The sequence below is a fragment of the Stegastes partitus genome, unplaced genomic scaffold, assembly GCF_000690725.1.
Source record: "Stegastes partitus isolate 25-593 unplaced genomic scaffold, Stegastes_partitus-1.0.2 Scaffold67, whole genome shotgun sequence".
NCBI classification, from domain to species: domain Eukaryota; kingdom Metazoa; phylum Chordata; class Actinopteri; family Pomacentridae; genus Stegastes; species Stegastes partitus.
This window is the reverse complement of record NW_007577798.1, coordinates 77,872-104,572: the sequence shown is the minus strand read 5'-3', so window position 1 is coordinate 104,572 and position 26,701 is coordinate 77,872. Positions and strand designations below refer to the sequence as shown.

General features: G+C 39.6%; 1 protein-coding gene across 3 annotated transcripts in view; it reads left to right on the top strand.

Annotated features, from left to right (window-relative positions):
• The window catches only part of ltbp3 (latent transforming growth factor beta binding protein 3), a 40,710-nt gene extending 18,109 nt beyond the window's left edge, over positions 1 to 22,601 (top strand). The window contains exons 5-29 of one of the 3 annotated variants that reach the window (XM_008276205.1): positions 2,183 to 2,269; positions 2,475 to 2,591; positions 2,693 to 2,848; positions 5,414 to 5,521; positions 5,653 to 5,666; positions 5,751 to 5,820; positions 6,094 to 6,171; positions 7,108 to 7,233; positions 8,395 to 8,526; positions 8,609 to 8,737; positions 8,891 to 9,010; positions 9,807 to 9,929; positions 10,077 to 10,199; positions 10,380 to 10,499; positions 10,926 to 11,054; positions 11,359 to 11,529; positions 11,629 to 11,709; positions 11,912 to 12,040; positions 12,141 to 12,278; positions 12,366 to 12,506; positions 16,313 to 16,441; positions 18,852 to 19,013; positions 19,093 to 19,182; positions 19,286 to 19,414; positions 19,567 to 22,601. In XM_008276205.1, coding sequence (XP_008274427.1) covers positions 2,183 to 2,269; positions 2,475 to 2,591; positions 2,693 to 2,848; positions 5,414 to 5,521; positions 5,653 to 5,666; positions 5,751 to 5,820; positions 6,094 to 6,171; positions 7,108 to 7,233; positions 8,395 to 8,526; positions 8,609 to 8,737; positions 8,891 to 9,010; positions 9,807 to 9,929; positions 10,077 to 10,199; positions 10,380 to 10,499; positions 10,926 to 11,054; positions 11,359 to 11,529; positions 11,629 to 11,709; positions 11,912 to 12,040; positions 12,141 to 12,278; positions 12,366 to 12,506; positions 16,313 to 16,441; positions 18,852 to 19,013; positions 19,093 to 19,182; positions 19,286 to 19,414; positions 19,567 to 19,718 — 2,954 coding nt within the window. In that variant the 3' untranslated portion in view covers positions 19,719 to 22,601. Of the gene's footprint in view, positions 1 to 2,182; positions 2,270 to 2,474; positions 2,592 to 2,692; positions 2,849 to 5,413; positions 5,522 to 5,652; positions 5,667 to 5,750; positions 5,821 to 6,093; positions 6,172 to 7,104; positions 7,234 to 8,394; positions 8,527 to 8,608; positions 8,738 to 8,890; positions 9,011 to 9,806; positions 9,930 to 10,076; positions 10,200 to 10,379; positions 10,500 to 10,925; positions 11,055 to 11,358; positions 11,530 to 11,628; positions 11,710 to 11,911; positions 12,041 to 12,140; positions 12,279 to 12,365; positions 12,507 to 16,312; positions 16,442 to 18,851; positions 19,014 to 19,092; positions 19,183 to 19,285; positions 19,415 to 19,566 lie in introns of all 3 variants that reach the window. The other 2 variants (XM_008276204.1, XM_008276206.1) reach the window with 2 other exon arrangements.
• The last annotated feature ends 4,100 nt before the right edge of the window (positions 22,602 to 26,701 follow it).

Below are 26,701 nucleotides of genomic sequence, written 5' to 3'. Positions count from 1 at the left end.
GGGTAAGAATAAGAATGTTGCATTTTATGAGCTCAGACCTCATGAAAGACCTTTTCAGTCTGCTCTGTTACAAGCAAACACTTCATCAAAGGCTTCATAAAAGCTGCTTTTACAAAAGAAGAAGAAAAAAGAAAATAGGTTTGTGCAATCATAAAATTGGCAAGGAATAGTTTGAAATTTTGGGAAATTCACTCTGTTCTAATGCCCGGCAGAGAATTTTGTGGTAGAATATGAAGATAGTCCTAAACAAATTTGTCCAACAATAACAAAATCCACTGTGTTTACTGGAACCCGAACAATATGTCAGTTTTATCGACTGAAATTAGCCTATTTAAGCTGTACCTGTATTGTTGTTGTTCGTTATGATGTGCTAAGGACACTTTCTATAATAATACAGAACATTACGTTTGGGTTAATTTAGAAATTATGTCAATACTCCTTAATTTTTATTCATTAGTTTAAGTGTACCATATATAAAGAGCTGATACATCCGTCCATTATCTATACACTGCTTAATCCTCATTACAGTCACAGGGGGCTGGAGTCTATCCCAGCTGACTTAGGGTGAAGGCAGGGGACACCCTGGACAGGTCGCCAGTCTATCACAGGGCTACACTTAGAGACAGACAACCAACCACACTCACATTCACAATCACCAGTTAACCTCAACATGTTTTTGAACCGTGTGGGAGGAAGCCGGAGAACCCGGAGAGAACCCACGCTGTACGGGGAGAACATGTAAACTCCACGCAGAAAGACCTTCTTGCTGCGAGGCAACAATGCTAACCACCGCTCCACCTTGCAGCCCAGAGCTGATACATTGACTGTTAAATCAATATTATAATGTTTACTCTCTAAAATCAGTATCAGAATCGTAAAACTTCAGCATCGGTCAGGCTCTAATAGTTACGCAAGAGTTTTTTTTCTGGAGTAGACAAGTGAGATGTAAAGTGTTAAGTAGAAGTGCTGGGATGCAGACTTCATCACTGCCTTGCAGAGAAAGACTCCTTTGCAGTCTCTGAGCTAAGCTGAGTGGCTCTGACAGATATGGCAGTAATATCAATCTCCTCTGACTCCACCAGCAAGAAAACAAATGTTTTGCTTGTCAAAGTTGGCTGCAGTAACTACAATTGCTCCACAGTGTAATAGCATCGCTGCCAAAAAATGCATTCCTGGTCCTATAATTTGACTGCTTGTATTGCAGCTTTATATGTTTTTAGACTAATATTAATACATATATCAAAGACATAGTTTGTCACATGCATTTGTTTCCTGGCCAAGAATAACAACTAATCAGTTTGCACAGATTAAACTAAGTAGACAAGTTTCATAAGAACTGGAAGTTCAGGTTGTTTTTTTTTTTTTTAAAGTTAGGACAGAGTCAGCCAGCTGTCTTCTGCCTTTTCCAGTCTTAACGTTAGGCTGCTGCCTTCTGGCTCTAACGCCAAACTTAATGCACGGTCATGAGAGTGGCATCAATCTTCTCATGTAACTCTCAGTGAGAAATCAAATAAGTCCATTTCCAAAAACGTCAGCGTACTCCCCTGCTTTAAAACCAGGTGAATTTCCATCAATAATTGAACCCCTGCAGGCCTCACTGTGCTTCAAAGGAAATCAAAGGCAAACACTGTAGTGAAGTCAACAAATCAGGAATCACATAAATAGTCACACTTTGGAACTGACTTTCCTTGAAGGCTTTGATGGTGTTTCATTCGTTCGTACGCGTAAAAAGTGATGGAAGTAGATGCGTGTAGAAAAGGGCTTGAAAGAGAAGTCCATACCTTGTTAACTTTTATACCTCTGAACACATGGCTGTGGAAAGTTGGGGGTTGTTGTTTCAGAAAGTTACAAATACTGTAACTGCAGCAGATTGAGGAAAACACCTTGTGGGTGCGGCGTAAAGATGATGGCTAAACGCCCTGTAAAAATCCCTATCATTCTTCAACATTTGCACATATTTTCAAAGCTGGTGTTGGTAATTATTCGCTGTTTGTAGCCTAAATGCTTACAGGTGCTGAAGTTCTAGGTTTTATTAGGTGGTCAAATTAATGCAACTACAAGTATTTTCAAGTGTGTTATTGGTTCAGGCTTTTACGGTTTTATTTAGTTCTGTATCATCCACCTGCAAGCCTTCGCTCGGCTTTTCTCAGATGTTTCCTTTCTGTGTTTTCTCCTCCCTCAGATGCATCAGTCAAACAGACCATTGTGGAAGACTACGGCTCCACCTGTCCGCAGGGCTATAAAAGATTCAACAGCACTCACTGTCAAGGTAACGCTGGCAGGACGAAGCGTATAACAAGGATGAATCAGAGCCAAGAACTCAGTTTGGGAGTTGTTTCTACCATTTCCAGTTTTATGTACCTAATGAAGCTACAGTTCCCGTGGGAGGGAGCTGCTGTATCACTTACTTTCTGTGTAGACATCATCAAAATAACCTCTTTGTTTTTTCACGCCTCGCCTCCTGACCTTTGAAGACATCAACGAGTGCTCCATACGGGGCGTCTGTCAGAACGGAGACTGCCTGAACACACTGGGCAGCTTCAAATGTTCCTGCAAGTCTGGTTTTGTCTTGGAGAGGAATCAGTGCATTGGTGAGTGTGAGGCCTTCTCCGGGGGTTGTCTTGTCTCCTGTGTATTCGTTTAAGTGGCGGGAAATTCTTATAAATGAAATCTTTCTCCTGTCCTGCGTTAGAGTCTCCAGCTGAGCAGGCTCAGTGCTTCCGCATAGCATCCGATGCCAGGGGCTGCGAGCACCCGCTGCAAACCGACATCACCCAGGAGATGTGCTGCTGCACGGTGGGCAAAGCCTGGGGCCGTAACTGTGAAAGATGTCCTCAGGTGGGCACAGGTGAGTGGCTTTCACCAAGCGAAGGGTTCAAAGTTCAGTTCAGCCTAAGTAGGGTAATTTTTTATGAATTAATTAAGAGCTGATGATGGAAATTTTACCCCATGTTTTCTCTGTGTATTAAATCATCACTCTTTTCATTTAGTGTGATGAATTGCAGCAATTATTCCAGGCTGTTATGCAGCTCAAGTGTGTGTTATTGCACATGTGAAGACTTGCTCGCTCTTCACTTCTGATTACACTTAACTAACTGTGAAATATGTTTATAGACCAGAGACGTGAATACAGGGATCATTCAAGCTTCGCATGGTGTTGCTCGTGAAGACTCCCAGTATTTGGTTAACAGTAAATATACACTGTACAATACATGAGGTTTAGAGAGGGCATGATTGGTGTTTCCTTGCATTAGCTTGATCTTCTTTAACTTTTAAACTAATCGTTTTCCTACTGACATCGGGTGAGAAGCAGAGTGTAAGGGGGTATTACTGTAGCAACACTATTTGTAAATGTATATGGAGAGTTGTGTGTCTGTATCCCAATCTGTGTATCTGTGGTGAGATCCATCGATGTGTAAAAAGATTTGTCAGTGCAAAGATCTGTAAATGCGTACAAAGATATTAATGGATGAACAGTCTAAGTATTTGGCTACAAGTGCTAGAAATCAAATCAAAGACAAATCACCAGTTACAATTCAAGCCGGCCTTTTGTCTTTTTACACATGACTTTTCTTACACTTCTGCTGTAAGAGATTTGTATCTGTAATATCAGGGTTTCTTTGCCCTGAGCTCAGGCTCACAGGCTCGTTCATTCTGGCTGTGTGCCACTCTGCTGCTCTGTACCTCAGTAGTTATGCCGCCTGCAAGCCATCAGGCAGCGCTATCCCCCAGAGTCTTTGAGGGCGCACGACATTGTCTGGTATATGTGAACAAGTTAAATTTGCTGAGTTTGTGGGTCGCTGAGCAAAAGCTTTCATGATGGACGATTGTGAGGCCCGCTTGACTTGTCACTGGTGATTTGTCTGTATTTCTAGCACTTGCACAAATACTTAGACTGTTCATCTATTAATAGCTTTGTACACATTGACAAATCTCACTATGGCACACAGATTGAGATACAGACACACAACTCTTCATACACATTTACAAATAGTTTTGCTACAGTAATGCCCCCATAAGGGTACGCCCTGGACAGTCCATCACTAATCTCACATAGTCAGACTATTCTCTATTAACACTGTGCAGAATGGTCTGACTGCATCTCATTGTTAGCTATAGGGGGATGGAAAACTGGCTTGTTTATATTTCTTCAACTTGTCAAAGCTAAGCACCAGGTGCACTGCCAGTGTTCACTCAAAATAGTGATGGAGGAATGGTTTACGTAGAACTTATGCACGCAAGTAGGTGAGCGCTGCCTTTAAAATAGATAACTCACTGACAGAGCCAGAACTTGCAGTGCTGCTGTTTTGCATGATCCACATCTTAAGGCAACACTTGAAATGTTCAGTGTGGTAAGTTTGTTGCTCCTGTAGTAGGAGGGGATTTTAAGAACAGTAACACAAAGATAGCAAAAGGGGAGGAAAAAGCTGTGTGAAATTCACATCCCACAATCTACATCTGGTGAGTCAGATTAGTTCATCACAGGGCTAAAACAGAGAGAGAGACAACCAAGCACACTCACATTCACACCTACAGCTAATTTAGAATTACCAATTAACCTACCATGCATGTCTTTAAACTATGTGAGGAAGCCGGAGCACCTGGAGAAAACTCTGAAGAAAAATAATTACCAACTTTTTCATTTTAAATTAATCTTTTTAGTTTTTCAAGCAGAAATCCCAAACATAGATTTCAGCTTCTCAAGTGTGAAGATTTGCTGCTTTACTCAGTATTACATTATAAACTAAATATCTTTATTGTTTTGAAATGTTGGGTGGTAAAATAAACTGTTGATGGCAATCACTTGGTAAATCTATAAAATAATCAGCTGACTGAGTTTGAGTTCAACTTCAGCCCTCTCGCTCAAAAACTCCTAAAAAGAAAATGGGGCTATAGCTCACATGGTTGAGCTGGTGTCCCATGTACAGAGGCTATAGTCCCCGAGGCAGCGGTCATGGGTTCGAGTCCCGCTTATGACCCTTTTCTTCAGGTTCCTTCTCCCATTCTTCTCCCCCACTTTCCTGTCTCTCTCTCTCTGTCCTATCTAATAAAGCCAAAACGCCAAAAAAATATCTTAAAAAAATAAATAAAATCCTAAAAAAATGATACTAGCAAATCAAAAATTGAAATTAATTGTTTACAGCGAGTACAAGCTCTTTTGGAGGCTGGAAGAAGCTGGACTTCTTTTTAAAGCTAAACTTGAATTCAGTCTATAACTTTTTAGGATAATCATACATTTATTAAATATTTTATTTCTTCTTAGAATGTTCAAGGCTATCTTTTCTACTTGCAAATATCAGAAGAGTGATTATGAAGATTTAGTCAAACTGACCGCATGTATTTTGCAAGATGTGAGATCCATAAGAGAGCATAATAAGGTAACAATAATCTTCTTTCTCCATGTGGTATTCAGTGGCCTTCAGTAAGATCTGCCCCGCTGGGAAAGGCTACTTTCTGCAAAACAGAAGAGAAACCGTGGCCCTTCCCTCCATCATCTTCGCCCGCACGCCTGACCTGGAAGGTGACTCCTCAGATACTCAGGGTTTCTTTAAGGCATCAGACATTTGATAATGTTTCTGCTTGTAAGTCCTTTGTGAAATTCATGTGAGTTCACCGTTTTAATTCCTGTCTGTTCTGTCATTTTCCTTTCAGAACCAGAACGGGTGGTAAGACATGATTTCTCTTTATAATACAGTCATAATTACAGCCTATTTTTGCTGTCGTGAAATCGGATTTTCACTTCCGATCAGGAGTGGCCTCCAGTGACGACGACTGCTGTGCAGCAGGCTCCGACCAGCACCAGCAGTCCTCGAGTTCCTGGTAAACAAACCTCCAGTGTCCCCAGTGAGAGTCATTCATAACAGCAGCAATAAAACTGTGACAGTTTATATACTAGTGGCACTAAATGTACTTTATTTGTCACGATGAGGGTAATGTTTCCTTCTTATCACTAACTGCAACAACGTCTGATAGAACAGTGTAGAGAAATGTTCCCCGTGTGTGGTGATGGCAAAAATATAAGGACTAAAGTTCAACATGTCATAGTTCCTCCTCAAGTCTGTCCACTTCACTTCTCCTCTGTTGGATCCACAGTTGTTAAACCCACCCCTCCGACTATCGTCCGAGTCATCCCGGGCAATGACCCCTTCGAAACACAGACAAAAGTCTTCCGTGAGTTTCACACAAAACCTAAAAAAAATCTACTCTGTATTAACCTCGTAAAGAGCTCCGTTTTATTAATGCTGGTTCATGTTTCATGTACCTCAAAACTGGGAAATCCAACTCTCCACTTTCCCCAGTAAGAGAAGATATGGTGGCGAGCTTTGGGTCCATTTCTCACAAATGACATGTTGACTTTCTCCGTGCAGTAGATAACATTTATCATAGCATGCAGGGGAGGTACTCTCAGTGAGGGTTTGATGCTGTACATAAAAAGAAACAGACATTAATCCAGTTAATTTAACACTAAGTTATATCAAGTCTGACGCATGCTTTTTTTTTAATGATTAACTGATGCTTTTGGGTACAGTGCATGTCGTGTGCATTCAGCCATGAAGCATGAACCAGCCTTAAGGCGATGTTCACACTCTTTCTGTTTTATGGAGGCAAAGTGTTGCTGTAACTACATGTTGTGCCGGTATTTAAGAGCAAGATTATGTGATACATGACACCTTATGAAAAGAAAACAACATTCCCCCAAAGATATCAGTGATAAGCGCTGACTGGGATCAACAAGCGGTCATAGGAGCGATGGAAACTACTGCCGCAGGCTGTAATGCTGCTGCTGCTTTCTCAGTCTGATCCTGGTCTGTCATGTGTGCGCATTAATGATTTCTATGAAGTAATTCGTAAGATAGCGAATACAATTTCTCTCAACTCAGTCTTTTTGACTGACATGTATCATTGTGTTTGATATTTTAAAAAAGTGTGAATATAGCCAAAGTCAGAAGAATTTAGGCATGGCATGGGTCTTATCAGCTTTATATATATATATATTTATTAAATAATATATATAACCACATACATCAATGTATCTATATATATATATACTGCATATAAATGTATATATATGATGCTGGTCCGCTTTTTGTTCCCTCCTTGAAGCAGAGACAGATGAATGTAGGCTAAGCAGAAACATTTGTGGTCACGGAGAGTGTGAGAACAGCCTGAACGGCCACATCTGTCACTGTCACCCTGGCTACCATCTCAACCCGCAGAGGAACATCTGTGAGGGTAAGAGACAATGGTAGAAACAGTGGGTAGAGGAGGTGCCGCATGAATTGAATTAACAAGAAATTTCTTATGAAGTTTCTTATGCATGGAGGCAAACACACGTCTTTCGGGTTCCAGGAACGTAGGTTTTGTATATGTTTCATGTAAACATTTCCCCTCACAGTTGGATATAGAATTATTCAGAAAGATAAGAGCTTAAAACCTGCTGCTAAGAGTTCATGTTAAGCTATAAAAAAATGTATCCATCCATTAAGTTTGAGAGGTAGCGTTGGTTTTGTCTACTGGATAAAATACAGCACGAGTACAGTTTTAAAAGTAGCAGAAAATGAGAGACATTGACTCTTGGATGTAATCATTCTCATTGGTTGTTTTCTAAATCAAAAATAAATACATGATAAGAATGATAAATGAAAACATTTTTCAATTTTTTCATCCTCTATCTGGCTGCGTTTGATTTTTCTCTGAAACTGAACTGATCTTCTCGACTGTGCAGGTCCATTCACGTCACATTACTCGAGAATAATTGCACATACATACATAATGCAACTTAGAACTATATGCCATTAGACTGCCCTCTAAATGTCATTTTCTATCAAATCCCACACTGGCAGTTGGAAATTTTAGATCAAGCTGAGACAACATCATCACATTTTAGTCGTACTTTCAAGCATCACTCCAAGTAAACTGAACTAAATGTGCAAAATTGATGGACTACCCCTTTAAAGTTTTGCTTATTAAGTTTAGTTATGGGTTTAAATGGGAAAGTAGATCAACCTTAAAGGACATCGTGCATGAAAAAAGCAACAAGTCACTGAAATGAGCTGAAATTTCTCTTGACTGGTTCAAAATGCAGAAGACTAAGACAGAAATATACCTACAGTTTTTTACTGACTGTGCATTTATACTTCTGTTGCTTGATTGATTGATGTATAGTGTTGTTTTTTAGCTTGTATATGAGCAGATCTGGTAGTGAGTGTGAAGTAGTTGATCTGACACATAGCATGATACAGTTACCGCTAAAGGAACATCAGGTTAGTGTAGGTCATGAAAAACACTTCCTGGAATCGGAGCACTTTGTCCTGCTGCCTGCCTCTAATATTCATCACTGTTTCCTTTGTGTGTCGTGGTTCTACATTTTTTTCCCTCACTCGTGTTTTCTAGATGATAATGAATGTGAGTCAGAGCCGTGCGGCCACGGCAGAGGCTACTGCGTCAACACAGAAGGAGGCTACAAATGCCACTGTCGCCAGGGCTATAAACACATGGTGCAGCACGGAAGGCTTAAGTGCATTGGTAAGTTAGGATGAGTGACCGTCATGTTGCAGTGTTGATTCTGTAAGTCCCTGCTTTGGCTCAAACCTCTCTGTCTGTGCAGATGTGAACGAGTGCTCTAAGCAGGACATCTGTGGTGTCGGAGGCCAGTGTGTGAACCTTCCTGGTTCTTACAAATGTGAATGTCACCCTGGATTTAGGAGCAAATCACACCGTCACCCAGCCTGCGAAGGTACAGAGACACCGATTATTATGACATCATGGATATTCCACTGACAACACACTTATAATATGTGTGCCAGTATGTTATGATCTACGCTCTGTGTGTTCGCGCGTATGTGTGCAAATCCAAACATTTTGCAACCATCTACACTTTTAATTCTAGACATAAATGAGTGTCTGAGTCCCGACACTTGCCCCAATGAGCAATGTGAGAACACACCGGGCTCCTATGAGTGTGTTCCCTGTTTGCCTGGTCATGAGGCTCGAGCTGGAACCTGCTATGGTGAGTGCAACTTTGCCATTCAGCAAAAAGAATCACCTTTTTGTTAAAATCTCTGTTTCTGTATATGTGTTTTTGTGGAGTATTGCCCAATTAGCAATATCATGCCAAAACTAAGAAAAAAAACACACCTGATGTGATTCGGCCATAAGACAGCATTACTGAAATACTGTAAAATATTTCAGTATCAGCCATGAAAAAAAAAAAGTGAAAATGATGGAGTAATTTCTTGTCTTTTAATTTCTTAGTTTTGTGAATCTGTACTGTAATAATGATAAGAAAACTCTTGTCATAACTGTGAGGCTGAACTCAACAAAAGTCCAAATGAGATATTGCGGTCATTTGCTACAAACACGTCTTTGCATCCAAACTATAATTTTTTTTGTTGTTAAAAAAAAAAAAAAAAAAAGTTGGATAACGCTCTGAGGACATTTAAAAAATGTTTGACAATGTTAGACCAGCATACAGTAACATTCTTAAAACGATTTGCGAATGTTCTTCTTTTGTTTTCATGCAACATTGTACAGAACATTCTTTGCATTTCCTCAACAACATCCCTGAAACATCCTCACAATACTGCTTCAAAATGTTCTGCTTTTGTTGATACATCATACAACAGCTGAAGCCTCGATAACATCTAGAATCAGTGGCCCTGAACACATCTTGTGAATATTGCAGTTAAAAGTGTGTCTTCGGTGACCTTTAACCTTATAAGTGTCCTTAAAACACACGTTGAACATTGGATTTTCTTTAAAACATTATCACAGTAAGTTACCTTTCCTCCTACATGTTTGACCAGACATTAATGAGTGTCAGAAGCCTGGCATTTGTCCTAACGGCCGCTGCGAGAACCTGCCCGGTACTTACCGCTGCCTGTGCAACGAGGGCTTCCTCCCGTTTGCAGACAGCAAAGGTTGCAGTGGTAAGTAATGCTACCTGACCTTTCCATGACTTTACCTAGACTAAGCTTATAAAACAGCTGAGTGACTCCTAATGAGGGATTCTCATGAGAGAAGGTGTATTTTCCAGATGTACACCGACTGCATTTTTTAAAATTTCTCCCATACAGACATCGATGAATGCGAGGACGTTCGGCTGTGTGCTTATGGACGCTGCATCAATACCGACGGCTCCTTCAAGTGCCACTGCTACCCGGGATACCAGCGCACACAGGAGGGCAGCCACTGTGAAGGTAGGAATTATTGAAGAAACCATGTATTTAAGTTGCGTTACATAAACCCAAAATGCAATTCTTAATCATTTAGAATACAATCTCAATGGATTGTCCATCAACGTCGGACTGTACAAGTAAAGACTGACTTGTGCTTCAACTTCCCACCATGTTTCATTGTTTGTAATTCCTTTCCTTCAGATATCAATGAGTGTGAGAGGCCATCTAGCTGTCTGAAGGGCCGGTGTATCAACAGCATGGGTTCATACCACTGTGAGTGCCAGAAGGGATACACGCTGGTCGGAAGCAGAGGATGCCAAGGTCAGAGACTTCATATGCGTAATGTCAGACCTTTCTGCAGCAGATGTTCCTCATATTTAATAATTAGATTTTTTCTTTGTGAATATTTATCTTCTATCTGTTTTCTTTCATCTCTTATATGAGATGAAGACACCATATGTTTTGCCTTTTTGTCAAAATCTTGCCATCAATTTAAAAGGATTTCAAGAATGTATACGTGGCCCCCTAACTTTCAACTGTCAACTACAGGCGTTTGCCATCATTGTAATATGTGTTGTTGTATTTTTGTGTTTGGTGGCAGAAGCGGGTTTAATTACGCAGGATTAGAATCGATATGCTAAGTGTCTATACAAATATAACAATAGCCAAATGTTGTCTTATTTGCGCCTCAGACGGTGTTTGGATTGAAACAAATGCTTAGAGCAGCCCCTGTGATTTACCTTTCAGACATCGACGAATGTGCCGCAGACAGAAGTCTCTGCCAGCCCTACGGCTCTTGTGAGAACAGACCGGGCTCGTATGTGTGCGTCTGCAATCACGGTTACGTCCTCTCAGAGGACAAACACAGCTGTGAGGGTAAGCCTGCTCTGATTCCTTTAGTTTACTGTAGAGCCACATTCATCCCAGAACTTAAAATGCTGAACATGTAATCCCAGCCTGCTCCAAACCCTAAACTTTTCAGTTCAAATCTGAAACAAATCTGGAGTCCAGAAATCCAACCAATTATAATCATAAATTACCAAATCCTATATGTATATGAACTGAGGTACAGACGTTAAAGCATTCAAATAAATAGAAAATTCAGCTTGGTTCGCCGAAAAAATGTTTGAAGTCCATTGGATATGCAAAGCAAAACCTGTGTTTGCTATGTTTCCTGCAGCAGTGCGAGTGCTGACGGATGAGAAGAAGGAGTGCTACCTGAACCTGGACGACACTGTGTTCTGCGACAGCGTCCTGGCAACCAACGTCACCAAGCAGGAGTGCTGCTGCTCCATTGGAGTTGGATGGGGGGATCACTGTGAGATCTACCCCTGCCCAGTTTCCCACTCAGGTACATTTGCATTGTGCTGTGCATACAAATGCAATATTGGGAATCTATCTATTAGATTTTTTCTGTTTACTATCCTCTTCCTTGTTTTCTCCAATCCAGCCGAGTTCCACTTCCTTTGTCCAAATGGACAAGGTCTCTACTATGAAGAGGGATTTCAGTACAGCCTGCCTGCCTACCACGGTACATATTTTCCAACTGTAATGATGAAATGATCTCAGTAGCACTTGAATTAAACTACCTTTGGGATGACCCTTGTCCAAAGATGCTCCTGCTGTCTCGGTTTAGAAGAAAAAGCTGTCAACCATTTCCCATAATTCATCCTTGCAAACATGTCAGCTGTGAACCTGTGAACAAAAAGAGATCTTTTCTTCCTTGTCTGCAGACATTGACGAGTGTTCCTTGTTTGCTGATGAAATCTGTAAGAAGGGTCGCTGTGAGAACACACTGCCAGGATATGAGTGCTACTGTCAACAAGGCTTCTACTATGACAGCAACCTCCTCGAGTGCATTGGTGAGTGCTTTGATCCACAGCATGAAATGACACCTGAAGCTTTCCCCAACAGTCTTGTAGATGCTCTGTGACACGCTGTTGTTGTGTCGTTTTCCTTCAGATGTTAACGAATGCCACGATGAATCTCTGTGTACTAACGGTCAGTGCGTCAACACCGAGGGCTCCTTCTACTGCTACTGTAACCGGCCCTGGACCCCAGACTCCAACATGAAGAAGTGTGTGATGGTGACAGTAGCAGGTGAGTGAATTATCATCTCCCAGCTTAAACTGCATTCATCTAGCTGCTGGAGGAATCGTCTTGAGCACCTGTGTTTGTGTTGTACAGATGTAAACGAGTGTGAGGACCCAGAAAACTGTAAGAACGGCCTCTGTGTGGACACGCCAGGGTCGTACTACTGCATCTGCTCTCCACCCTGGACTCTGGCTACTGACCGTAACAGTTGCGTGACTCCTGAGGAGCAGGCTGGTGAGTGGAGACCCTCTGCTGTAGCACAGTTACAAAGAACAGCAGTTTAGACCGGACAAAGTGCTTAGAACAACCTTAAAAGTACTCTGCATACTTTTTTGTTTACATACAGTGATGGTTAGATGAGGAAGATTTAATAATCCATCTGAGTTAAACCACAAGAATCCAAAAAACGATTGAAAACAATCATTTAAAATCAGGTTACAGTTACTGATTAGACAAATTAAGACATAAAGAACATGTGCATGCATATATCTAACATTTTGTACATGAGATTCAAAAAAACAGTTACTCATTTAGGCTATTGTTTCTTTATGCAGCACAGTTCCAGTCAGCGGTTGCCTTCGTATTTTATTTTGCTATAATTGCTGCCTAAATAAACTCTGAACAAATATTACATTTATCAGGGGGAAATCTACATTTACATCTACAAATGCATCTTGGATTTCTGAAATGTTTGTTAGCATCATACCTCTTTGGAAAATGGAGAATTGTAGCATAGCTGTTAATAAAACCTGCAGTTAATATTCTGGTTATAAGGATGAAATAGGAACTGCGTTTTCAACTATTCAGCATTTGATATTGAGTTGTCATGGAGTCAGAGTTTGTTAAAAACAACATGACCAGAGAATGGGGACATGCAGTTAGAGTTACATAGTAAGAAGTGGCAGTGAAGAATGACATGACTTTGGTGTAGCTCTCCTGTGAACTTGTTGCCAAAAGTCATTTGTAGGAACTGCGGTGTTCAAATGTGGTCAAGCATTCAAGGTGTACTTGTCACCGCTGTTGTTTGTCATTTTTGTGGACGCAACTCAGCTGAGGTCTGGAAAATGTCTGTTCAGTGACACTGAGGTGCCGTTGCGGATGTGCAGATGAACTTGTTCTTTTAGTCAGTGAGTCATGGTTTACAGGAGCAGTTTGTTGCTGGATGTGGCACAGTTGGTGCACAGACCCAAGTTTGAGATTGAGATTCTGTCTCACCAAAGGGAGAATTCCTCAGGATCTTCTTCAGAATCTTGACATTGATTTCTTTTAATGCATGTTGACTGCAATAAAGCTAATGTTGAAGCTGGCTGTGGTGTTGGATGCAAAAGTTAAATGCTAGTAGATGTTCATTTTGAGCCTCATCTATGGTCTCAAGCTTTGAGTAGGGTTACAAACAGTGAAAATGGAATTTATCCAAAGTGGAAGGACCTCTATCAAACTGCTGTGTCTCGGCATTGAAACAAAACCGTTAAAGAAATTCCTGATTTATCAAGAATATGAAGTATGGATGGCTCTGGTCCTCCAGTTATCACTACAACCATGACATGAATTGATGGGTAGATGGAGTTTAATTATCTTAAAACACATACTTGGGCACCTCTTTTGCAATGGATCTGATAATTGTTGGTAACTGTGGACCCATCACAGAGCCCCACTGTGCCTATACTAAGGACAGAAATCATGTGTCAAAAAAAGTAGGAAAATCATTGCTATGAGTCATTCTAAACTACTTTTTCAAGTTGGGTAAATAGGGACTGAATGAATGTGTGCATGACTTGTCCTGGAATGTCTTGGAATTAGGACAGCTGTATTTATAAAAGAGTTGGAAAACCCTGAGGATTTCTGTTTTGCAAGTCTTCTAGATGCTCATTCTCCAAATTTCAGTCTAGTGACACCATATTGGGTTCTATTCAAGCGTAAAAAAAGAGACACCCAACATAAAGTAATAAATAGAAAGTTTATCCGTATTATGCATCCACATAACGGTACACCCTGGCCTACATAGCAGTTCCTGCAAACCTCTTGGCAGATCGTAGTGCTGCTGGAACCAAGCTCCCTATTTTAACCTTGCAGATATCACAGTGTGGTTGCATTTTTACGAGACAACAGCTGCAGTGTTGTGCATGACTGAATCTTTTTTTGTCTTAAGCACAATCTTGCATGCAACACTTATGGTAGAAACATAAACAGAAAGAAAACAGGATATACAAGGGGGTGGACACAATAACATTACCCATCACTGTACACGATTATCTAAACCAGCACAATGTCACGACAATGAATGCTGCAGCTGAAGCCGTTTTTGTTTGGACTGTGTCAGAGCTACAGTTATTCAACCCGTCCTGTTACATAGGGGACGTGGACTGAGTAATTCAGATCCACCTCACACTTCAGCTTCAAGTAATACAGAATTTAACAAACAAACACATGTTCACACAAATCTCCATAATGGAATAAATATCGAAGGGCTACAGCTGTGAACAAAAGTTTATTTATACTTGTAAAGACTGTGTATATCATGGCAGTCTAGTTTATAGGGACTCCCACAGCTCTTAATCTTCTAGGATGGTGTGATTGAAACAAATGTGTCTTTGTCACAAAAAACAATCATGCATTCTGGTTCTTTCATAGATTTATTATAAGTCTTCTGGAAGTATAACCAAAACTGCTGTACACACAACAACCTGGATGATCGTGTTTGGTGGTATTCATTTATTTAGTGGCATGGTCTCCTAACTTCTTGTGAGTGATTACGGTTGACTACAGCTGCTGACTCCTCTGAGCCAATTTAAATAAAGCTGATTTGATGCACTCTTTAGACTCTGCCACAAAACACTACAGTGGACAAGTCTGAGGAGCTCAGCACAGATCCAGAACAGTGAATCATTGGCTTGAACAAGTCAGGAAAGTCACTTGGAGCCATTTCAAAGCAGCTGTTCCCATGTTGTTTTGTGAATGGACCCCAGGAAGACTAGCCACCACTTGGTAGAAGCTAATGGGGATCCAAATAAAGAATGTAGTTACAGATCCCAAAATCATCTGTACAAACCATTGTTTGTCATTTTAAAGTGTGTGGCACAGCTGGGTCACTGCCACAATCAGGAAGAAAACACAAACTTTCACTTGTTGCTGGGAGACAAATAGTCATGATGGTCCAGATTCAACCAAGAATCACCAGAAAGAAGGTCTGCAATGATTTTAAAGCTGCTGGAACACGTGCCAGTGTCTAGAAACAGCAACTTAAAGCTTGACTGAAGTTTACATTAACAAAGAAAAGGCCTCCTGGAGGAAAGCTCTGTGGATAAGTGACCCATAATTTAGCTATTTGGCTGCAATGACCAGAGATATGTATGTTAGCAGGAGAGAAGGTGATGCCTTTAAGCTTAAGAACATCAAAGCTCCGGTCAAGCATGGTGGTGGCAGTATTATACTCTGTTGCTGTTTTGCTGCCAGTGGAACTGAAAAAACAACAGGTTAGTGTGGCCTTCCCAAAGCCCAGGCCTAAACCCCCATGGAGAACCTGTGGACTGTGCTGAAGAAGCAAGTATTTATCAGCAAGACAACACATTTTGTGTAACTTCATAAATTCTTTGGAGGAGTTGTCAGAGATAAAACCAGAAGCTTGTGAAAGGCTACCTAAAGCACCTAAATGAGATGAAAATGGCCAAGGGACATTTAACCAAATATTCAAATTGTTGTATGGATGTTTTTAACCCGCAAGATTTCGTCATCCTTCCAGAAGACCTATAACATATTTCTGCAAGAACCAAAATGCATGATTGTTTTTTGTGACAAAGAGTTGTGTTTCAATCATTCCATCAAAGAACATTAGGAGTTGTAGGAGTCACTGGAAACTCAAGACTGTCATGATACACATTGTCTTTACAAGTGTTTGTAAACTTTTGTTCACAACTTTAATTGTATGGATTTTTATATTTGTAGTACAAGTTTATTTGTTATTGTGTCCACCACCTACAGGCTAATAGCTGGCCCCAAGCAGATGTTCATACTGTAACCAGTGTCTGTGGTGCCCTTTGCAGATGTGAATGAGTGCCAGGACCCCTCGTACTGTAAGAATGGGAGGTGTGAGAACACGCCCGGCTCCTTTCACTGTTTTTGCGACCCTCCCCTCACCTTCAGTGCAGCGCTGAAACAGTGCGTCTATGACGGTGGGTAAAATCAGCGTCAGCTCACCTGAGCCTGGCCTCTTAAAATGAGTTTTGGCTTACCTCGACATCTGCCACTCATGCTACTCTTTGTAATTCCTCCCAATGTGTGTCCCATCTGGCCAATACTGACTTTACGATATACCCTTTCCCTTTTTACGCGCCTTTATAGAGACAGTTTCCTATTCTTGGACAGAAACCACTTTGTGTAGTCATATCGAATGTATGCACAAAAACAGTATCAGAGTATGTGAGAATACATGATCACTTCTAGCAATTTCCCTGCATGTTTGTGTTCAAAACAATTTTTGTCTCTGCTATTATGGATGTTTTTTTTGTAGAGAAAAAACAGACTCAGCATCTGAGAACATTTAGTGGAGAATGTCCTGAGCTCACTAGTAATACTTCTGCATGCAAGATACATGATTCATAATAATTCTGTGTTTTTGAAGTCAGTAGGCTGTTATTAGCTGGTTTATTATTTACATCTGGCAAAAAAAAAAACAGTGAACACTATGTCAGTCCATTTTTACAAGTGTAGAAGATGCAGAAACATACTGACCAACAAGAGACTGAGCTTTAACAATAAGCTTTTTACCTAGTGAAGCTTTTTACCTATTACGCCAACCAAACAACACAGCATGCATGTTGTTTACTATTAAGCACAGTGTTTGAAAGATCGGTACCCCAATTTTATTTAATATAATTATGCATAGAATTGACTCACAAAGTATTTCAACTGTTGAGTTTACATTTTAGGAATATCTTACACTTTATGTAATTACACCAATTAGCTTGTTAGTGCAAATTAAGAACTATAGGTAATGAACCTGTCACTTCTGATCATTGTAATCAGGCTGCAAACTACACTATTCATACTGATATGGACGTGGTTGTGATTTCAAGTGTGATAACAAAGTAAAACTGGTTCCTCTTTGCAGATATTATATTTTTGGCACTTTTTGTATGGTCACTTAACATTGTCTGCACATTCTAACAGTTGTGTATGTAAATAAACAATACAATCTATAAAAACAGATTAGGATCTATGTGCCACAGTACTCGATAGTACATGAACACTGTAGTTGGTTTAGTTGGGCTTTTTCTTTCACTTTACCTGGTGAATCTGAACATATTCAGAACTCGACTCATTCTAAAAAGTCTTCTTGACAGTCACGGTGGCCATTTGACTTTCCTTCGTGACCAAATTGTGTATTTTGCGCCATATATCCTGAAACAAACACAGTAAAGGTGAGGTCTGCTCATTACAATCAAGGATTACACTACAATACACATCATAAACTGTTCAGTTTGATAGTTAAAGGTGAAATCATGTTGCCATTTATGAAAATGAAGTCATCTCTGAAAACTTAATCAAGATATTATAATATCATGTGTGTTGCATGCATGTTGTGAAGAATTTTAAAATCTTACTCCTTTGGTTGATTAATCCTGGAGATATATTGGCTGTAAAGAGTAGAGCAATATTTTACATGACCTTCTTAGCTTAAAAAATGCAAAGGTTCATTTCAAAAAGTTTATTTCAGTAACACATTTTGATTGTTGAGGCTATTGTACTCTGCCTCCTCCCCAGTCTTCTCCATACTGACACAGAGCTGTGCACTTAAAGAAGGATGTTATGTGATTTTCTTTTCATAATGTCTCTGAATTTATCATTAACTATGGACAGTTTGTGATGCTGTATTATAGTATGACTGTAGCCCTTGACCATAAGAACAGAGACACACATCACTTTTTCTGTGTTACCAGAAGATGCGGCGCAAAATACATGACAAAGACTAATTTTGACATGGCCTCGGACTGTCAAGTTTCATGCATTTATGCAAAAGTTAACATCATTTTTTAAATATCTCCTGCACTAAAAATACATTTACAGCAGGCTGAAAAACTGTTGTGGCCACTTTAAGCTATACAAGTGCCCACTCTATTAGGATTTTTACTTATTTCGTCACTCATAGATTCACAGAGAAGCTCCTGACCTCTGTCCCCCCCCAGTCATAACAAGTGTGTACAGAGAATAAATGAATGGCAATATATTTCATGCACATTTGCTAGTTCACACATTATTGTTGGACCGAGGAATATTCAAGTGGATTCCTTAACTTTTACATGAACATTTATTGAGGTTTTAGCATCCATCCTCAATGAAGAGATTGTGAATGTAACATAATGTAAGCTGATGTAATGACTTTCAGCCAAATATTGCTCATTTTTAAAGAATGTCCTGCGGTGCATGGTGGTCCTTCTGCAACAGACTGTTTCACACAAACCTGATGTTATTCTTAGAGCTGAATGTGAATTTCTATACTTTAAGTATGAATTGCAATGCAAATAAATGGAACTTCATGTTCATCTGACACTATAAGATGTCATGTCTGTCTTTAATCCTTAGATCGCACTGCAGCCCACAAGGATGTGTGTTTCCTGCAGGTTGACGAGGGTTCCATGTGCAGCCAGGCCAGAAACGGCATGGTGGTGACGTATTCAGAGTGCTGCTGCCACTACGGTCGAGGCTGGGGGCCCGAGTGTAACACCTGTCCACCCAGGAACTCAGGTGAGCCGACTGAAGGTCCAACTGGCCTCTTGGTACAACTTTCTCTTGGACTAAAAAGAAGTTTATTCCTTGTGTTCAGAGATGTTCAGTCGTCTGTGTGAGATGCACCTTGAGACCGAGTCCGATGGGGAGCAGGATTTCCTGGCAGCTTTCGCCAACTACAACCCAGGTATCTTTGTTGTCAATCTACAATCATATCAGGAAAACTGTATATATTTCCCTCTCTCCAGCTCACATTTTCTGTCTTCCCTTCCCTGTTTGTTCATAAAAAGGTGACAGTTCAGAAGAGGATTCAGACGAGTGCAGCTGTGCAAATGGTCGCTGTGTCCGTTCCTATCTAGGCACCATGTGTGATTGTAACCCAGGCTTTAGGCTAGACCACTCCCGTACCCGCTGTATAGGTTTGTACTCGCTACGTGTACAAAAATACTTCTTCTGTTGCTATTTAAGGACTATATATACACACATAACAACTTTATGCCTTTGAGTGATCTTTCATTTTCCGTTTAACAGCTTCCACTCATTCATAAGTGCTCGTGTTTATTTGTTCCAGACATTGACGAGTGTGCAGAACCAGGAGCCCGTGTTAGTCCGTGCAAGAACGCCCGCTGTGTGAACACCGCCGGCTCATACAAGTGCTTCTGCAAACACGGCTTTGTGGCCACACGCAGGCCAAACGTATGCGCCCGGCGCAGAACTCGGTAACCTCCGTGTGTCACTCTGTTTATCCCAGTCTATGCAGCACACTCAAAGTCTCCCCTGTACATGCTGTACGTACACTTCTCTTTCATAGTACAAACATGGGACTGTTTGTACGCAGTGAACCTAAAAAACATGTGTTCTCATCAGGAGCCACATCATAGCAACGGCTCATATGAAATGTACAAAACATATCACCGTCAGCTCCTCTTCCACTCGCCATTTCACATTTTTTTAAAAAAGTACTCAATAAAGACAAGAAATATGGTTGTTTATTTGTTTGTTAAACGTTTTTTGTAATTATTGTCTTTTTTAAAAGCTGTTTTTGTAGTTTAAGTTTAAAATGTGCATTTTTTTGTGATCTCCCTGTTGCATTGATCTTAATTTGAATCTCAAGCAAACTCTTGGTTTAACAGGGAAATACAAAGATCTCTATGGTATGACTGTTGTCTTCAGCCCATTTAATATTTGTATACCATAGGAGTGAACTTTTACATGATGCGGATTCCCCTTTACATTCCCATTTAATCCGCATTGCTTCATGTTTAAATCTAAATCAGCTAAATTGTTTTTTTCTAGCCACACTTTGTTGATTTTATTGTATTGTACAGTTTGTTCAGCAGAAGGGTCCCTGTCCTGCCCCTGTTTATTTGTTGATGTAAAATATGAGAAACCCGAGGTTTTTGTATAATTTGACATGTGCACCTAAGTGTACTTAAGCAAGATTTGTTTTGTTAAAAAAAAGTTCATGCACTAAGCAATGAATATAGTGGGAATATTTGCTAAATGTAGCTTTTTTTCTGGAAAACCAAGAACGTTTAACATCTATTGTCATAATTGCTGCATCAAAGTATTTAGAAAACCAAAGACGCTGTTGTGATAAGAAGAATTTAATTAAAAAAAAGAACGTGTCAACCAGTCGTGCATTTGTTTCTCTTGTGTTTTGGAGGCAATACGTTTTGAAGAAAGGTGATAGTGATGCCCTTAGTTCAGACAGACACATCCAGACAGTGAGGCACAGAGTCCTCCAGGTTAAGAAGTTATGCAGGTCTGTGCTGTGGATGATTCAGTGTTGCCTTTCAAGCACACCTAGAAAGCAAATAAACCCGGCACACAGCAAGGTTTCCATACATCTTCTATTAGATTTACTTCTATGCTGTTTTGCTTTCTCCGTCAATATACAAATCTGTGACATTCATAAACTTGTTTTTTGCTTTCTTTTTCCACAGATTTTGGCTGGTTAACATGCTGGTTTGGATACATTTGCATATTTAAAGGCGTTCTTTGGCCGCTTCACGCGTAGTACTGAATTAATATTTCAAACCAGATGTTTTGCAGCATCAAGACGCATTTTGTTTTTGTTTTCATAAACAGAAAGGTTTCGAGTAGTAAAATGGGAGTCATTTTGCTGCTCCTTCGGTGCTGCAAATTATTCCCCACAGATGTTTGTGCAACCAGACTGTTGCTGTAACCTTTTTAAAACCCACCAATAAACTAGGATTTTCTTGAATCTAAAATCTGGCTGCTATTCTCGAAGATATCTATGATCATCAAGTGTAATTACTTATTTATTACCATGGCAGACAAAAACAAGTTCCTGCAAGATCTGCAAATATACAGTGATGTAGGTAAAGAGCACAATTCATGAGGATAAGTTGTTCAAGAAGGCTAAAGCTCTTTTCACTGGACCTAAATATCCCCCCAGACCTTGTTATACCAGTGTTTGGGACTGTCAGGCCTGTATCTTGTATCATCTGCTAAGAATATCTGAGTTAATTCTGTTGCTGCTACAAAAATACCTCCAGATTCAAATCCTCCCCCTTTTTTTAATGACACTTGTAAACTGCCCGACGAAGAAAGTTAAATGTGTTTTGTTTTGTTTTATGGAAAATGTTAACCTTGAATGTTTAATCTCCATTTAATTCTACTTAATTGCAAGTGTAATCCAGTTCAGCAGGTCATGCAAACATTAAATGTAGCAAAAATAAATTCAACATGTGCTGGTAGTAGAAGAGCTACTTCAAAAATAAATGGATGATTCACTTTGTTTATAGAGAGTTGTAATTGCATGTGTTTAACCGGCTTCACTCGACGGCCACAAAAATCCAAATGAACGACTGATAAAAGTTTAACTGAGGCACAGAAATACAGTGTTAAAGAAAGGGATAATAAAGCTGTAGGAAATCACATTTTGTTACTGTGTCCAGTTTTCACTGACCTCAACAGAGCAAATCATTCTGAACTCCTTATAGTCGACTGAATTGAGGATGGTCAGAACCTCAGAAATGTACCTTTGAATGTTTTTTTTGAATAACATTTCATTTTTTCTTTATCAGACAAATACAACAGTAAGAAAATACATTAAGTACATCAGTTGTGGAGATTCAACTTGAAGTAAAATGCTCATGGAGAGGTGCAAATGGGACAAAGACCACAAAGCCCGCTGCCTGTATCAGCTACCTGAAGAACAGCGCCATCTTGTGGCTTCTTGGTGTTACTATAATTCCTACATAGAACACAAGCAATGCTTTGTGAAAGTTACTGTAAAAAGTCACCAGATATTTTACATCAGAGGAAGTGGAGCTTGAATAGTAGATGAGGACACAGTCAGAGGTCAGCATGAGCCGGCCAACTGGGGTTTGAGATTTATTTTGCTTTCTGTTTTATATTAAATATTTCAATCTTGTTTGGCTTCATCTCATCTATTGTCTGAATTTGCTTCCAGCTGTTTTTGTTTTGAAATCAGGTGAACTCATTTCCATTTTCTTTTATTCAGTTGTGTTTTGTTGTTTATTGTTCTTTTGTAATTGTAAAAATACAATGTGTCTTGATCATACGTTCTTAGATATGAACTGGACTTCATTAAATTCTGCACGCCTGAGTGACAAATAGTGGTTTTGACTTAAAATTGTGGGCTGATTGTGTTTCTAAAAATCATGCAGAGAAGCAGCTGAGACTCATGCAGTCTGTGAAGGATAACACTGATGTGGGCAAATGTTCGTTTATGTTTTTTCTATAGTCTTTCTTTTTGTCTGGACTGTTAAAGTCCTTTAACAATAGTCCTAATGTCATGTTGTAGCACTTGTCATGACCTCAAGCAGACTGTATTATATCCTGATACACCTATAAACTGTTAACTATTTGTCCTGTTAGCCTTTGTGATGTTTGTTTGTTGGTTGGTTTTAGCTGAGAGCAAACAGGACACTGACTAACTCTGAATCCAACACGTTGGCTAGTGTCACTGACAACGTAAAAGACTTGCACAATGTTAAACGTGATCACGGGCTGCAGAGAAAATCTTAAAAAAAAGAAACAACAACAAAAAAAAAAAATGTGAGTTCATAAATGATCATTTAGTTTAATGTTGTATGTTGGAAAATTAGAGAATCCGCTTAAATAAGACTCTCGTAAATGTTGATTATACCGCTACATGTCTGACACTGACAACCTTCTTACTCAGCCTTCTTTAAGTCGTTCTGAATATGTTGAACTTTTCGCTTTGTGACATTTTTAGAATTTCACAGTTCACATTCAAACCATTTCCAGATTTAAAGTCATCAAATAAGTTGTGTAACTTGAAATGATGATTTGGTTTAACGCAGTTAAGTGCATTAGCTTTTTAAACTTAACTTAATTACTAATGGATTTCTATAATATCATTGTGTGAGCATGTGTAACTATTTCAAGCACTCTTTCTTCAAGCACTATTTTACTGCGCTGTAGCTGTCAGCATATGTTAAACTATAAAAAATCAGGTGGTTAAGCCAAGACGGATCAGATTTTCCATTACCTTCCCAGTGATAAAATAAACACAAGTGTGCCTGAGGGAAAATCTTTTATGTAATATTTCAGTTTTTGACAGCTCAATAGCGAAAGTAATGCAAAATAAATATTGTGAAGTATATAATGTAGATCAGGCTTTGTTTTTCAATGCTATAAATGCATGTCTTATATGTCAGTGTCACAGCAGTCATTCAAAAAAGTCATTCTCGTCATTTAAAAAATCAATTAGAGCAGCACTTCAGGACCACTACACTTGTTTTTAGCCTCTCTATTTTACAAGTCTTTGTGTAATTTGTAATATTGTGTGATGAATCTGTTTTTGCTTTTCATCTTGTTTGTACGCTGTCTCTTGACTAGGTCGCTATTGAAAACGAGAACCAGTTCTCAATTAACTTACCTGGTAAAATCAAGGTTGAATAAATAAAATACAGATATGTTGACTAATTCTGAACACATTTTAGCAGTTAATTCAAAGCTGTAGTAAATGATATTTGTTTTTGAAGAGAAATCCAATCATGGTTGGTGGCTATTGCTTTTTAAATGAAGGTAGCGCTTTAATTTGAATCTTATCTTTCTCATTGCCAAATGACTTCCCGTAAGCATCCCTTGATTGGATTATTCAACTCAAAAATTACCTTTTTCTCTTCAAATTAATGACTCAGAAATACTTGAGTGCACTCCACACCACAAAAAACAATGTATTCCATCTCTATGCTTACTCCATCTCCACCCAGAGATTTAGTTTCTAGGTGTATAATATAATGCAGTCAGAATTTACAACAGTTTTGGTTGACAAATAACCCCAAAAGTCAGTTTATTCAGTGAGCAAAGCTGATTTTAAGATGATGCATGGGAAGTCGTCCCACTTTAGCCCATTCCAACCCAACCTGTGGAGGCAGACAGCCAGTGAAACAGCAGCGTGAGTAAAAAGCGGTACAGATGAGGCTGCGCTCCTGCTCAGACAGTCCATGAGTCACGACGCCACCGAAGCATTTATCTGTGTCCCCCTGAGCTCTGAGATTTGTTCATTAATCACATCTTTTATTCTTGCTCGCTTTCTGTGGTCGTAGAAAGAATATTAATGTTTCAGTCACTTTTTGTATCGAGTCAACAGCGCACCTAATTGGAGAATTTATTGTGATGTTGTGTTTTGTTATGCTTTCTGCCTGAAAAAAAAAATATTACTGTTGGTGAAAAGGATCTCACAGCCCACTGAGCAGCTTGAAATACTGCAGAGAGAATGCAGGTGAATGTGTCTTTCTCAGTCAGGCTTTTTAGTGCAGTTTTTGTAATTTGTTGATTTAATTCAATGGCTTGTAATTGAGTGAAAAATCAGAGATTGTCATTGCAAACTTCATAGAATTTCCTAAAATAGCAAGGCAGGAAAGCTTTGAATTCCCTGCTTTTGCAGCCTGTTAGAGCAAAACTGAGATCAGAGAAAAATTGTCAGTAATGAGCAGCAAATTTCTTGCAGTAGACCATTTAATCAGTCACACAAACTGTTTTCTTCTACACAATACTGCTTGTCTGACTTACACTCAACAGTCATGTTCAGAAATCAAAAATGTAAAATTAAACACCATTATTCAGAGAGACCTTGCTGTTTATGTCTAAATAATACTTCCAATGTCTTTTTTTCTGTGCTTGATTTTGCAGATATTATAAAATGGGGCAAAAATAATCCACAAGATCCTCCACTAGAGGGAGGTGCTGATACATATGTGCAGCAGTTAACGTGGTTTCCATTATTTTTAACAGGTTCCTCGCTTTCCGGATGTCCCCACTATGGGGTAGTCATCTCTGATAGGGTTATATAGCAAATGTGAGCGTGTGAGTGGGATAAATATAAAGTATAAATGTCAATATTCATAATCCCACTGCTTCTGCGTTACAGTAAATGCATTATTCATGTTCATTTGTCCTTGTTTCATAAGTTGTGGCAGAAACACGCAGTGGATATTGTATTCATAAGTGGAGCCTCATTTTGTAAAGTTCAGTGTCAAGAAATACATTATAATTTCTATCATTCTTATTTCTGTCAGTCAACAAAATAAGCCCGGAGCTTTTCTCATTATTTTTGACTTTGGTCGGACATGATAAATGTTGTAATAGTTTCAAGAAGTGGGAAATTTGAATCACTATTACATATGTAAATAATGCAGCTGCCTTTTATTGTCTTGTGTCAAGTATTAGAAATACTGTAGGTGTGTTTTTTAACTGACTGCCACACTTGTTGTCATTTCCCACTTCTCAGTTGACATATGAATGAATGCTATCATGTGATTCATAAATGTTAACTGCCTGCGAAACAGCGTGTCCCCTGATTTGCACACCAAGAACCGGATGTCATAACTCACAGAAACTGTCTCGCTCCCTCTTTCGCACGGACCTATAGATGGTCCTCGTCTTGTGAGCTCCGTGAGTCACGTTGCACCTTTGGGGCGCCACAGCTCCTCGCTGTCCTGGTTTCATTCTGTCTAATTATTATATAATTTTAAACTGGAGCAGCAGGGTGACCTCCAGCAACTAGTTTAGGGAGAAACTGATATAAGAAAAGGGACGGGAGAGACAGAGGATGAGCAAGAACCAGCACGGAAATAGCACAGCTGTCCTTGGGATATGACTCAAAAAAGTGGCGTTGAGGATATAAATATCTTTTAGTAGGTCGAGCTGACCGGAGTATAACCCGCTGGGTACTGGTGGCCGCAGACTGCAGCGACTAAACTTTCTTCTTTCTTGGCCAAATACAACTTTAGTTGGCTTTGGAGGGACAATCATGACATAACTTAACAAGACAATTATGATGCTTGGGGATGACTTGCATATTTCACATCTGCCACTTGGCAAACACAGACAATCTGCTCATTTTTTGTCCCCATATTTACAGTGCACAATCATAAAGACTGGACAAGACTCGCCTAATTAATTAGAATGATTAGGTCCGTCAGTCAGTCACTCCAGATTTGTTCAGTCATCAGTCTCACTGTAATTGCAGTGGCTGATTTATACAGCGGGGAAAGCAAAGTGGGAAACATTGTATGTAGAAAGGTATTTTTATGACCTGCCTTGGAAAGCCTGTTTATTCAGTATCTTGTGGATCCTTGGTGACAGAGTGGTTGATTTATATAGTGTATTTCCTTTGGGTTTTCTGCATAAGCCAGCACTGAACAAAAAGACAGCTGATAAATCATAAAATCCCTTGGAGG